We start from the raw sequence: 13,846 nt of genomic DNA, 5'->3' as shown, positions 1-13,846 counted from the left end.
TTTTTTCAGTAAAGATTTTAGGTACCTTTTTTCTAGTTTTTATTTTACCAGGTCTGATGTGATTGGTATACATCAGCATCACCGAGGATGGTCAAACAGATTTTGAGTCGATTATTTTTACTTTATGACTAAAGTCTATTTTTTTATTCGGTAGACTAAAATGACATTTCGTAGTATGAGATGACTCATGATGTTCATACTATGAAATGTCATTTCAGTCTACGGAATAAAAAAATAGACTTTAGTCCATTTTTCTCATTGCCCAGTTGTGTGCAGTTGTACAATGGTAAGATATGTTTCATATACTTAATGAAGGGCCTGCCATGTGGCCGTCCGTCCGTCTGTCACAACATGATCCTTTTTCTCAAAAGCGCGTGAAGGTATCAAGTTGAAACATATTAAATTATCAGATTTGCTCAGCCTTCGATTGAAGCTATGAAAAAAATTGAACTTCTAAGTCAACGCAATCAAAAGATACCTACGTCCGTTGATAAATCTAAAAATTATAGTAACACATAATTTTTTTTTATATTTCCTGAATGTACGTTAAGTTATTTTTAAACTTTAATAATTACCGAGGACAGTATTCTCGCAATATTTAAATCTTAGAATAGTTTAAAAAGTATTTCACGAATTTCATGGTTGATTAATTTAAAAGTAGCCTGCCGATAAATAAAAAATCCCAATTCATTTTTATCTGGATAGTTACTTAAATCATTTAATTTAACAAAGTATAGGGAGACGTGTCCTTATATAAAATGGTTCATACTAGGCTTCATATTATTACTCGCTCTATTTAAAAAAAAAGGTATAGGTAAATCAAAAGACAGCTACATTACACAGCTACAGTTACGAGACATAATGACAAAACATACATGGTAGGTTGCTTCTAAAAATAAACTAGAACTTTGATCTAGCCTTTCCAATACCAAATCATGTGGACAAGGTTAATGCAAATGGCACAAAATAGACCAAAGTAAACGTTTAGAGCAGGAAACGAAACCGCTCTGCGATGTACGAGTAATAACTTCTTATTTCTTGCTATTTCTCTTCAGAAACAGGCTATTATTTTTGTCAAGCTGATGGCAAAATAAAAGAGAGCAGTACGTCGCATTGAAAACAGTAGGTTTTATTTGTATCGCAGAGACATGTTCGCTTTGTTCGATTTTAAGAAGTACCTATACATAATAGAAAGATTTCGAAATCGGCAATTAAACGATCAAAAATACGTAACTACTCAGTGCCTAGGTTTTCTTTGGTTTAGAATTTAGATGATTGTAAAAATACAAGTTTGCGAAGTGAAACTGTCTTCTAAATGCATTTTATGCACCGTGAATTTAGGTATTTTTGTAGATGATAAAATTCTTATCAAGAGCCATGAACTTCTTTAATTATTTATGGCAAATAACCTCGTTTATTTGCATACAACTAAAGTAGAATATACTTGCTACGAGTATTTATGAAAATCAATAAAATCACTTTTGTCACATAGTTTACATGATTATCGTTATTTGTGTCGAGTTAAAATATAGGTACCTACACATAATATTTACCGTTAGCAATAATTGATGGTGATTAAGGTCATATTAAATATATACCTACTATAAAAAGATAAAATCACTTAAGTTCAATGTGGCAATGTGGCGTTTTTCTCGAACAACGAAAAAAATTGATAGATTCATCGACAAAGCAGCGATTGCTTTTAGTTTCAGCAACCAAAAGCAAATGGGATTTTTTCCTACGGTTGAAAATCAAAGAAATATACGCTCGTAGACGGAATAGTCCCTATGACGGAATTAGCCACATTTACCCCAATAAGATAGCCGATCGTAAATGTTGTAATGGGAATTACATCAATAGGAGTTCTGTTTCGCACCATTAAAATAAAATAATTAGATATTTTGTATTATGAATTGTGTGGATATTGGTATTCAGCGTTATTTTCTACCGCTTATGAAATTTATGGGTCCTACAAATATTTTACACGCAAAAACCGCTGGACCGTTGTATGAAATTTTGCACATAAAGGATGACTCACGCTAGACCTGGCCGGGGCCGGGCCAGTTTCTGGCGTTTCGTGTTTTATGGAAAGCACCACGTGATCACCGATCAGCCGTCATAGAAAATGACATGTCGGACGCCTCGGCCCGGGCACGGGCCGTTCTAGCGTGAGTCATCCTTAAATTGTTAATGACATAAAAATAGACTTAGGATAGCGGTTGCAATTTCGTACGCAATTAGGTACTACGGTAGTGGCAGACAGAACACCTTCAACACGGATGACAGAGGCTGGTAACTAATATTAGTAGGTAATAAGTGCCAAAATACGCATTCATTTTTCTATTCTATTCTATAATTTCTCGTATTTAGATCGAATACGAATTTCGATTCTAATCCATTGACCGAATGAGCGTGAAGCGCGAGCAAAGCGTTTTCGTTTCTGCTTGGACTTAAATGTACCCGTATGACCGGCTGTTCCTATACATATTGTTCCGTTTCTCAACCGATTCCCATGAATCTAAATCTGAATAGATACTAGGACTTATGAGGACTATAGCGTACTATAAATTTCGGTGCCAACCAAGGGTCCGTGGTAGAAAGTCTTATTATTTACTGGAAAATGGACTTAAAAGTTTTAATTTAACCACTTTTACGCCAACAAAGTCAAGAGCGAAAGGCTAGACGAAAGCCTAACCCGTTTAAGATAGGACCTAGAAATTTTAAACATATATTTTGGTAATGTTATAATATTTAACCCCAGTAAATATAAGTAGGTAAATAAATATAAAGAAAGGCTTTGTTCAAATACTTGAGATAATAAGGTCGAAAGTTCATTTAATTTAATTTATTTGCCATAAATTGTATGTACATAAGATGGTACAGTTTTATAACAATTTTTGTTTTGTCCCAATACAATTGAAACTATTTCTACGACCTACGGTATGCAGAGACCATGGATCTCCACTTCATGCTACGATCCTGACATACCTTTTTCGGATCAATTAATAGCTTTTTTAACATTCCTCATATATTTAAAAATAAGAAGTCCCATCGGAATTCGGCATTTGATGAATCATTCTTTTTAACATTTGGGTATTTTGGTACTCGGACGATATTAATGTCTTTATGACATTCGGCCATTTTAAGAAAAACAATTGTCAGGCGTTTTAATGATTGTTTTGAAATTTAGGACAAATAAAGAGAAAGAAAATGCCATTATGATAATGTAGGCAGTTAAACGATGTCAAAAAATACAATAAAAAAAAACCTTAAAAACTACTACATTTAACATAAGACACGTAACATATGATATGATAATACCATTTATTAGGTGCAATGAAACCAAAGTGCCAGTATCCTCATCAGTGGAAAGACTTTCCAGGTCTTGGCGATATTTCTACTGCAGTAGGTACTTGTGAATGCAAAATGTATCCATCTTTCTAACAATATTATAACACATACATAACATCTAATTAATCCCGATAAAGGGAATTGTAGATTTGTTAATTTTATAGGACCGTTACTGCATAATTTCGGTACGGAAGCTCGAACGTTTCTTCCAGCATAATATGAATGGAGACAAATGTAGTTTACTTAGACGATTGACGAGTTAAACCATTTTCCACAAATTAATGTACCTATAATTTATAATACTTACCAATTAACATCTATTTTACGTAATCGCTTTCCATTGTTAAGTATATTAACTAATTTAGATACTGTAAGTAACTACTTTTTAAAGTTATGGTTGCGATGACAATGTGATGCAATGTTATTTTATTTGGTATTGTACTTACTACTTACCTTTTTATAGCATATGACATAAGCATCCCTAAACTATGATTTAAAATGCAGTTTGCGATGGTTTATGTAGTTTGAAGTATCATTTCTAAAATTACCTTCAGGTAGGTAGTTAGATATTTTGTTTTTGTTAGTTTTCACATAAACAACTCAGTCCAGTGCCTGTTGACATCTGTCATACCCAAATATATTTTTGTAAAAAGAAAACCTGTAAGTACTTTCATAGCAATAATATCATTGATATTTAAGTTATTTCTTCCTTAGAACATTTTTTTTAATCTAACATAACATAACGTTAGATTGCGGTGAGTATGAAACTCGACAAGTTAAGTACCTAGGTTGTCAATGTTCTTTCATGATATGCATATTGACTTTATTAGGGGTATAAAAAAATTTAAGTCATCTTAGGTAACCTCTTACGTAAGTAAAATAGCATTAAAGTGTTGAGCGACTTCGTATACTGCCTCATGTTTGAGAAACAAGACACGAACCTGTCCAAACTTTCACTAGCTAACACTAGGCTTAAAAAGTTAGGTTGTCCACAAAATAAAAAAAAATCATAGTAAGTTGGCATTGAACCTTTTCCAAGTGAAGTGCTTCTGAGTAATTGTCAATGTAAACAAACATCGCGTTATTTGACACAGTGATGTGGCGAAGCGGGGCCGATTGTCGACGGTAACGGAGAAAATAATACCTACAGGAGCGTGAAAAATTGTATTTATTTATATTTATAATGCTTACTAGTCCGTGTTATAAATTTCTTGTTAAATTGACGATAATACCTAAGTAACATATACCTATTTAAACAAGTACCTGTTGCGGATATCTTTCTCCATTCTATCATGTTTTTTCTCCCAGAAGCGTATAAAATTTTGTTTTTAATACAATAATGCATATCATGCATAACGAGCATTCCCTTACTAAATTTCATTTACAATAAAATCTTCAATCGAAGCTCAACTCACCACTTATCCTTATTAAGAAATTGCTCACAACCAAAATATCATCACTACGTCACTAGAAATTGTAGGTCCCGTTTGATGTCAAAGGTCTCAATTCAGGTTTAACGCATTAGTATTGCGAATTGAGTGCTCAATTTGAATTTATGCAAATTTCGCGCGTCGACCGCTGTCCCTTGAGCGCGCGTTCGCTACAAACGGTAACGGTTAGGTGATTGCAGTTAGTTCACACCGGCTCACACTCTTAACCATTTCGACAAGTCGGTTATGAGCGGATGTCCATTCCGACTAGCGAGCATCGACTATGGCGATAATAAACTATCAGACCGCGTGACGTTCGATTGCTGCATTTATTTTCATTTTGACTCCCTATGATTGGACCTTTGAGCTTTGGAGCTGTTTCGGCATCGCAAATAAATGCCCAAAATTTTTGTGACAAATACTTATTAGGTACCCAAGTTTCAACTGTTATTAATATGAAGAGACTTAGCCTTTTCTCTACACAAATTTACAAAACAAACTTTTGTTCTATTAGTCCATATACATCAAATCGGTCCCAAAAGGTTTACAACTGACAGAAGTCAGTCAGAAAAATAGTGAATACCTAATTCATTTCATCATCTTAGACATCTTCAAATCAATAACATAGTTAGTTTCATCTCTAGATTAGCTCGTAGGAATTTGCACGAGTATGTCATAATATATAATGAGACTATGAGTGTCTTCTCTTAAATGAACTGAATGTGTTGTGGTGGACAGGAATTTTCCGTCCCTGCTTTAGCAACCCGTCAATCCCACGCGATTTTATTAAGAATCCATTAGCTTCAGCTTGTATATTCAATCAGTAAGTTTAGATTCTGAGGAACGTTATACTACCTACTCATCCCAGTCTACCCTACTTCATGGACTATCTACTGTAAATTTCACATTTTTTTAAATGTAAATTTCATTATTTACCAATGGTTAAATCTTTATACCTATTTATGTATCTCTGTTCATGATTTTGATTTGTTTTATGTATAAGTATCTCTTTGCCTGAGATACAGGATTATATTTCTAGTCCAGGCGCACGTAACGATGTAGGTACGTAATGTAAAAAGTGCGAGCATAATGTAACATTGGCAATAAGATTTTCTCAATAAATATTCTTATTTTTATTCTATTCTTCTTTTTATTTGCGACATAATTTACTTGACTTGGCATCTCCAATTTTATTTATGCATACATATTTTGTTTATTTTGCGTTTAAGCTTCGGTTTGGTAAAGGAGTGTTCTAAGTTACGTATATAATTAAAATTAATTAAAATTAAATGGCTTACCTTCGCCTGCATTCAATAAATGTGTCCATGTCAATTATTAGCAACCGTTTTATTTAAACGAACAGGGCAATTCGAACGTTACACTGACATCAGAATTATATGATGAATTATGTTATTTAGTTATCATACGTCTCGCCCGCGCCAATACATATTATAAAATATTGCTTGATTACTGAATGCCGTCAGTTAGATGTAATACTTATGTCAGTGTAAGTTCTAGTTGGCCTGTGTGTCAAATCTGATCGTAATTTGAAAGTTTAAGTACGGCTCCTGGACGTTTCTTTGGAAAAATTACCATTTAATAAAGTCAATATCCAATAATTAAAATAATTTTAGAGACGATGCATGAGGAATAAAACTCTAGAACAATAAGTAAAAACGTTTATGCATCAATCAATAAAGAATATTTTTTTCTTATTCACGTAGGTACACAAAAACAAAAACCTTATGCTAATTGCAATACATTTGCAGTAACTACACAATTAATTTAACATAGTGGCACAATCTTTGAGAAATCTACACATTAACAATCCTAAGGCTCGCTGGTATTTCAATTTTGCAATTAAAATTATTCAGACTTTGTCTTCAACAATCCCTTCTATTTCATTCGTCTTACCTTGAGGCGCTTCATTCGTTACTATATCTAGAGACCCGTTTTTGCTTAGTCCACACATAGATAGAACATTAGTACCACTATGCTTCTTAATGCAATACATTAGTACAATGAGAAGGGTCAGACACAAGACCACGACTCCTACTATTATTGGAGCGCTTTGATCCATATCGTCGTCCTCTATAACTTTGGCCAGTTTGATGTTTTCCTCTTTTAAAAAGTCTTGTAGAGTTGAGAAGTATTCTAGGAAGCCTTTCGTAGATAATTTTGTTTCACCTGTCATCGCATCGAGTACCGTTCGCCAATCTTGACTTGCTCCAAGTGACATTCCGGTACTGAAAAAATAAATTTATTGATATCACGTTTCTGCCTATAATTTAATAATAAAACCTATTTTTTGAAATCTTAAAAAATGGATGAATACGGGATTACTCGTACGAATCAAACGAATTTAATTTAACAGGAACTTAAACGATAGGTAGTCAAGGTATATTTAACATGAATGACTGTAATGCATACAGTTAGTTTTAGAAGTTCAGCAAATTTTTGTAAAAGCGGCTATTAATAAACCCTAAATACGTACTAAGCTTTGCCCAATATATGGTAAACGACAAGAATACAACTCGCATAAACAAATCTAGATTTGATCTTCATAGCATAAAAATCAGTTCGTGACAACGCTAGGGTACAAATCAAGCGACCAAAGTAAATATTACGCTGTTACCAAGAAATATAATCATAATAGATTGTAACCCACACTACGCGTTTCAAAAAGATCTAATTTGACAACGGAAAATTTGAGAGACGGACGTCGACTTTAAATATTTTGTTTGGGCACACCTCTTTTGTTCTGTCATCAATTTTTATTAATATATTTACTTATCCTTAATGCATAAGGACAGAGGTCACATGGACTTCCGCACCTGAGTAGTTTTCCCGCTTCCTTCTGCCCGTAGATGGAGCATTCGTGCAGAGGTCCAGAGTGATTCGTACTCCTGCACAGCGACAGTAGAAGTTGGAACTCCAGGACGTGAGACACCAGGTAACTGGGGTAAGAGAAAGTCGGCAAACGATTATTCTGTATACTGGCGGCAGGTCCTGCATATTAATGTCGTCTGCGTATACAAATTATGCTTACTTACGTTATGGTTATAGTTTAAACGAAGTTTCTAAATGAGTCATATACAGGTTTAGGTTCTAATTTCAGTTTTCTACCCAGGGGGCCGATTTTTGAAGTTCGACCGCTCGATTTCGTATATTTCGTTCAGTAATATCTCCACTACTAGGCATGTAAATTCTACTAATAGAATTGAAAACGAGTGGTTAATACCACTAGATTCCCAATTTTTATCGCACGTATTTCAAAAATCAGCATTTCGTCGTTTTCCTCCGATTTTCGAGTGACGGAATCGAGCAATCGAAATTCAAAAATCGGCCCCCTGACCTATTACCCTAGATAGGACAATCCTAGACTTTTCGTATAGGTCAAAACTACGTAGGAGTTGTATTTGTAGATGAAAGTTACAATCAGATCTTAGGCTCCAGTTTTCTTAAGTTCAAGAACAGGACAATTATTAATTTTCAAATGCGTTTCGACTTGTGTCAGTTAATCTAGGAAGATGAACGCGCTTTTATTATTTTTCATTTCTCATGCTCTGAAAGCGGATCATTGTTGTTCTAAAAGTTGTGCAGAAAGTGATACGTTTCTGCACTAGAGCATTTAACTTTACAAGCACGATTTATTTTTAATTTTTTTAAGATATACAATTGAAATTTGCTTTTAAATGGATTTATTATACAATTTCTATTCTGATTTTTAACTCCCACTTCCATAAATAACGATTATTTTACCTAATAAATTGTTAATTGAAAGTACCCTCGAGAAACAGTATAAAAAGTATACTCAGTCATGTTTTTTAAAATCACATGACTTTTACTTTCCTCGTATTTGAAATGAAAAGTAGAGTGTTTAACTCGGGTGAAAGGCATCATTTCAGCCTCGGACTATTGGCGCAGCACCAAACTATACCTCGGCAGAAATGAGTGCCTTTCACCCCTTGGTTAACAATCTACTATATTATAGCCGCAGCGCGCTGGTGGCGCAGACTTAGCACATAGGTAATTAGGTAAAACAATGGCACTTTGTCTTCATGGAGATAACTTTTAATAGGTAACGTGTTTTTTATCAGGAGTGTTGTTTCAATCGCTTACCGGGCGCAGGCGAGTCGTTAAGTTTCTTCGGTTTCGCATGATACTACTATATACTCCACACAACCACTGGTTTTCCAACCAGCGGTGACTCGCTTGCGCTCGACTTTTTTCTTGTAGGTCTGCCGGCCTAGCCAAGGTGACAATCGCTATCGCTTCGACAACGAAACGCTTTGTGTCTCTCTATCACTCTTCCATATTAGTGCGACAGTGACAGTTGCGTTTCGATAGCTAATTAGCTACGGAGCGTAAGCGATTGTCATGTTAGCTACGCGGCCTGAGTTCTATAGCTGTACTACTTAATTCCTACATGAACTACCTACATGATGAAGGCTCCACAGGTATAAAGTGGACATATTAAAAATAGCCTCAAACCAATGGAAAAATATTTTTAAAATCAAGTCTTATTCACAAATCGATGAAAATCAGCCAACTGAATAGTGAGTAGGTACTCGGTTTGGGTTCGTCTTAATAATAATACCTACCTACACACTTGTACATCAAATGACTTGGTAAATATTGTAAATAACGTAGAAAAACATATTCCAAATTAGATACCTTCTTTTATTATACTAAAAAATGTTTTTAATACTGTACTTTTTTAATTATGTTTGTATTTGTACTCGAAATTGAATGATACGGATTTTCATACAACAGGAGCTGAGATTTAAATATTTTAGGTAAATATACCCGTCTCGCTAACGGAAGCCGCTCTTAAATCTAGAGCGATAAGGACAAGGCGAAAAATCCTGCGTAAAAATCTCAAAAATCGAGGTTTCGTACTCGACTGATTCTTCCTCCAAAACTTAACCAATCGTAACCAAATTTGGAAATCTAAATGATTATGAAATTATCTGTGTCGGACCGTTTTGCTTTTTTGGCTGATATCAGTTTTGAATACCACGCCTCTCATTGCGGCATAGTCAATTATTAGGCCATTTTGGCCATTTTTGAAGGGCTCTAGCACCTAAAAAAACTAAAATATCAAAAAAATCAAAACGGTCCGACAAAGATATTGACAATATTAATCTGTGTTGAAAAAAATATTGCTCTAGCTTCAAAACCCACGGAGGAAACAGTCGAGTACGTTTGTATGGAGAAATGACCACTCCTGTTGCCTCTTAAGCTTATTTTTAGTCAGGACAAGTTTTGCGAGTGTTTTTTTTACTATTTTGAAGTCTGGCACAATAAGGAGGCGCTGTACACTGACTGACATCATAAAAATGTTTTAGCTCGAGCTCATTATAAGTTTCATTTCTAAAATATAAAGAAAAACCTTAACGGCGTATTTGCGCCCCCCAAATGCGAATATTCTACATAATAAGATTGCCCTTCCTGCCAGTAATTTACAAATGAGTAATAAAAGTCCCTATAGCATATCTATAAGAATTTTTAACAGTCTTCCTAAAGAAATAGCGGAAGAATTAAAATATGACAAGTTTGTAGGTCGCTTGAAGACTTATTTAATAAGTAATTGTTTTTATTATATACAAGAATATTTGGATGATAATAAATACCATAAATAGGCATATACTATAAACAATTTTTTTGTGACTACTATTTGTTTGTGTATTCTGTAATTTGTATGTTATAATTGTTTTATGTGTTAGTGTTAGATAAAATTGCAATACCCTCACAGGGTGTCATATTGTGAAATATTATTAGTTAAGAACATCTGTATAAACACCAATATGAAAGCAGTAAACATATTATTATTATATCATAATTAATTATATTACAAAGATAAAAACGATACAAATTTCTTTAAGTTAAGCCAACCATTATCACACTGATGACGAGGATCCACATGCTACTCCGCTGTATGTAAGAGAGTGACACCGCACCGGAGCGGTGCGGATTCGCATCAAATTAAATGTGGAGACAAGATTTAGTTTATAATATAAACTAAATCTTGTATCCACATTAAGCTAATACCTACTTGAACACATTCTCGCCGTTACTTTACCAACCGAGTATAATTTTAGTGGTGCATATAAGTTACAGCACTACGGTACCCAAATTAACTACGACGAGTTTATAGACTTGATATATCTTATAGAATAGTATGTTATCTGCAAAGGAAAGTAATTTGTAAACTTACGTCACGTATTGCACGTGCGACACAACATGATACTTGGCTGCGGGATCCAGGTCACTCTCGTTGCGCGGAACTGGCGGCGACACACCTGTTTCTTTAATCCTGCGAATTTCATTATATGCTCATAGCTTAGAATAAATTTAAAAGTGGAAAAATTATACTGTCTTGGGTGAGACTTGAACTCACGGCCTCTGGATACGGGCTCTGGTTCAAGTCTCACCCAAGACAGTAATGTTTCCACTTTTAAATCTATTCTAAGCTTAATAGCATCGATCGCATCAGACGTTTCTGCTTGTTAAAAATTAAATAGGCTCATAGCTATTCTATATTAAAAATGTGTACCTAAGCTGGTTGATTTACCTTTATATGGTGTGAACCTTAGTGGTGTTTTAGTTTTCCGTATTATTTTTACAATCAACTTTACTTAGATATTAAGAAAGTAAAGGACAGCTAAGACTTTTAACCTCAAGCGAAACATACACAATACATACCTACATAGTATGGTGGAGGGTTGATTAATTATTCTGCCAAAAAACTGCTGCAGTTTTCAGATATGTAAGTAATTATAAGTTTTTTGTAATCTTTTTTTTTATTAAATAAATTTAAAAAAGGGTTAGGTCGTGTTTTATTACTTCATGATACGCACAATGAATTGGCAAATCAAGCCTCGTGCAGCAACCTTGGCAGTAATTAGAACTGTCATTCTACCAGGAAAAATAATGTAATAAAAAAGATTTTTTGTTAAGTATGTTCTTATTTTTTGGTACCTAACAGTTTTAACCGTTTAAAACTTTAACTTATTGAAGTGAAAACTTCTTTAGCGGCGCTGTGCACTTTTTGAGGTGGGGAAAACCGGTGGGGGTGACCGTAAGACGGACACGTCACCTGGACACGTGGACACGTTGGACACGTGACCTGATCGAAAGTTACAATGTCATTGAGTTTTTCTTTATTGATTTAAATGCCATCTAGTGAGTTTCCCTCTAACTGGTATTAATATAACTCGAGTACTAACAGTGATGTACTTACGGGTTTCAAGTAATGCGACGAAATAACGCTAGATGGCGTTAACCTCAATTATACAGACATTTTGCACTAGTCATTGAGTTTTCACTTCTGCCGGCACTCCCGGAGTGCAACCCGTTGTTTTTTACCAGCGTTTAGTGCAGTAATTAACATTTGCTAATGTATCCGATGGAACACATCGATCAAACAGGTCTAGTACAATTAGCTATATTTACTAATACTTATTTGTAGGTATCTTAGCATCAGTCTTATTTTGCTATTCATGTTTGATAATTATCTCAACGTTTGTCTTACCTAAGATCCCACCAATGCTGGTTCCAATTTTTAATGCTGCTGTTGCCAAAGACGTCCCACCGCCACTTATCCAGCACATACGCATAGGCCATCAAGGGGAGCTTCTCCAGGGCTACCCAAAGCAGATGGTTCATGGTCACTTGAGAGCTGGTTTCTACTTTTAGAAACCTCAGGGTTTTCAAGTGGTTCGGCGAAGTCAGCTGGACAGCTACGATGTCTGAGATCGCGTCGTGAAATGCTGGAATATATTTTAAAATATTTTTAATGCGAATGCTAGAAGAAAGCATAGATACAATTTTCAAACTAACACTTTACTGGAGGTATCAAACTACACTTTACTGTTCTAGGACACTATTTAGCCATTATTTTGCACATTATTTTTTTAGCTTATAATATTTTTAAACATCAAAACTAATGTATAATACGCTATTGTTAAGTTCTCTAATAATACTTTCTGTAATAATTTATTTTAAAATTGTTACTCGTTTCACTAGCTTTATTGTATTTATCTAGTTCAGCCCTAGTAGCACGGTCGCATTTTTAAAACCGTTTATCACCATGCCTGTCACGTTCAACAAGTATGTAAGTGCGAAACTGACGGGCATAGTGATAGTCGACAAAAATGGAACCGTGCTGAGCCCGCTGATTCTCATTCTCGCCTCCACGGGACAGGCATTGCCTATTAGTGTCAGTAAAAACTGTATCCAAGTGAATATTTTTCGGAAATAAACGATTTTTATTTTTATTACCTCATACATAGGTGATGTGAATAGCAGTAGATATGTGTCACGGTAGCAAAATTATTTCCTCTTGGGCTCTTTACTTGAATCCCTCACTATGCTCAGAATTCTACTTTACTATTATAGAATCCTTCGCTTCGTTTAGGATTCAATGTATACCCTCGCCGTAAATATCGTCATTCTGCTCCCTTGTGTGACACAACTTACTATTTGTCATCACCTATTCGGAAATGGACTTTTGGAGGAATAATGCTTACCTGGGTTTGGGCCATCCCGATACAAAGGAGGAAGGTGCCGATAGTGCTTGAAGTACTGGACGTGTCCTAGCAACCTTGCGGCCCGGGACAACCCCACTGCCACGTCTGTGATTTTCTCTCCGCACCATTTTATTCTGAAAATTAAATAAACAAATATCAAGGGTCAATATTGCCACTGCACCTTGCTGATCTAGCTGTAAGCGTTTGTACTGCGGTTACTCATTAAAAATATTTTCTTTAGGTATACAAACGATACCGAGATTCGAACCCAAGACTACACTACTGTACTGTACTACTACTAGAACTACTGTATTGTACTAGTTTTGTATTAGAAAACGGACAACAGGTCATCACTAAACCTTAAACTAAACCTACCTCATCATTTCAATAACGAAGGTCTAAGTGAAATTCACAACAAAACGACTGATTTCCACATTTTTTTCTGATTGATTATGCGTCTGTTAAAATAATTCACAAACCTGAAATTAACCTGTTATCATCAGATATAGGTAATATCATAGGTACATCCCA

At 34.9% G+C, this 13,846-nt stretch overlaps 2 protein-coding genes across 5 annotated transcripts in view; both read right to left on the bottom strand.

Annotated features, from left to right (window-relative positions):
* Positions 1-5,038, bottom strand: part of LOC134658180 (probable peptidoglycan muropeptide transporter SLC46) — a 31,559-nt gene extending 26,521 nt beyond the window's left edge. The window contains exon 1 of the mRNA XM_063513792.1: positions 4,767-5,038. The gene's annotated coding sequence lies outside the window, so the exon portion shown is untranslated. The remainder of the gene's footprint in view (positions 1-4,766) is intronic.
* The window catches only part of LOC134657985 (angiotensin-converting enzyme-like), a 143,384-nt gene that overhangs the window by 125,440 nt on the left and 4,098 nt on the right, over positions 1-13,846 (bottom strand). For 2 of the 4 annotated variants that reach the window (XM_063513602.1, XM_063513595.1), the window contains exons 7-11: positions 13,316-13,449; positions 12,319-12,556; positions 11,002-11,100; positions 7,616-7,738; positions 6,512-7,027 (exon numbers count right to left, since the gene is read on the bottom strand). In XM_063513602.1, the coding sequence (XP_063369672.1) occupies positions 6,652-7,027; positions 7,616-7,738; positions 11,002-11,100; positions 12,319-12,556; positions 13,316-13,449 (970 nt within the window). In that variant the 3' untranslated portion in view covers positions 6,512-6,651. Of the gene's footprint in view, positions 1-6,451; positions 7,028-7,615; positions 7,739-11,001; positions 11,101-12,318; positions 12,557-13,315; positions 13,450-13,846 lie in introns of those variants that run through there. The other 2 variants (XR_010097670.1, XM_063513587.1) reach the window with 2 other exon arrangements.

This window comes from Cydia amplana, chromosome 2 (genome assembly GCF_948474715.1).
Source record: "Cydia amplana chromosome 2, ilCydAmpl1.1, whole genome shotgun sequence".
Lineage (NCBI taxonomy): Eukaryota > Metazoa > Arthropoda > Insecta > Lepidoptera > Tortricidae > Cydia > Cydia amplana.
The sequence above is the reverse complement of the archived record's forward strand: the minus strand, read 5'-3'. Positions and strand labels throughout refer to the sequence as shown.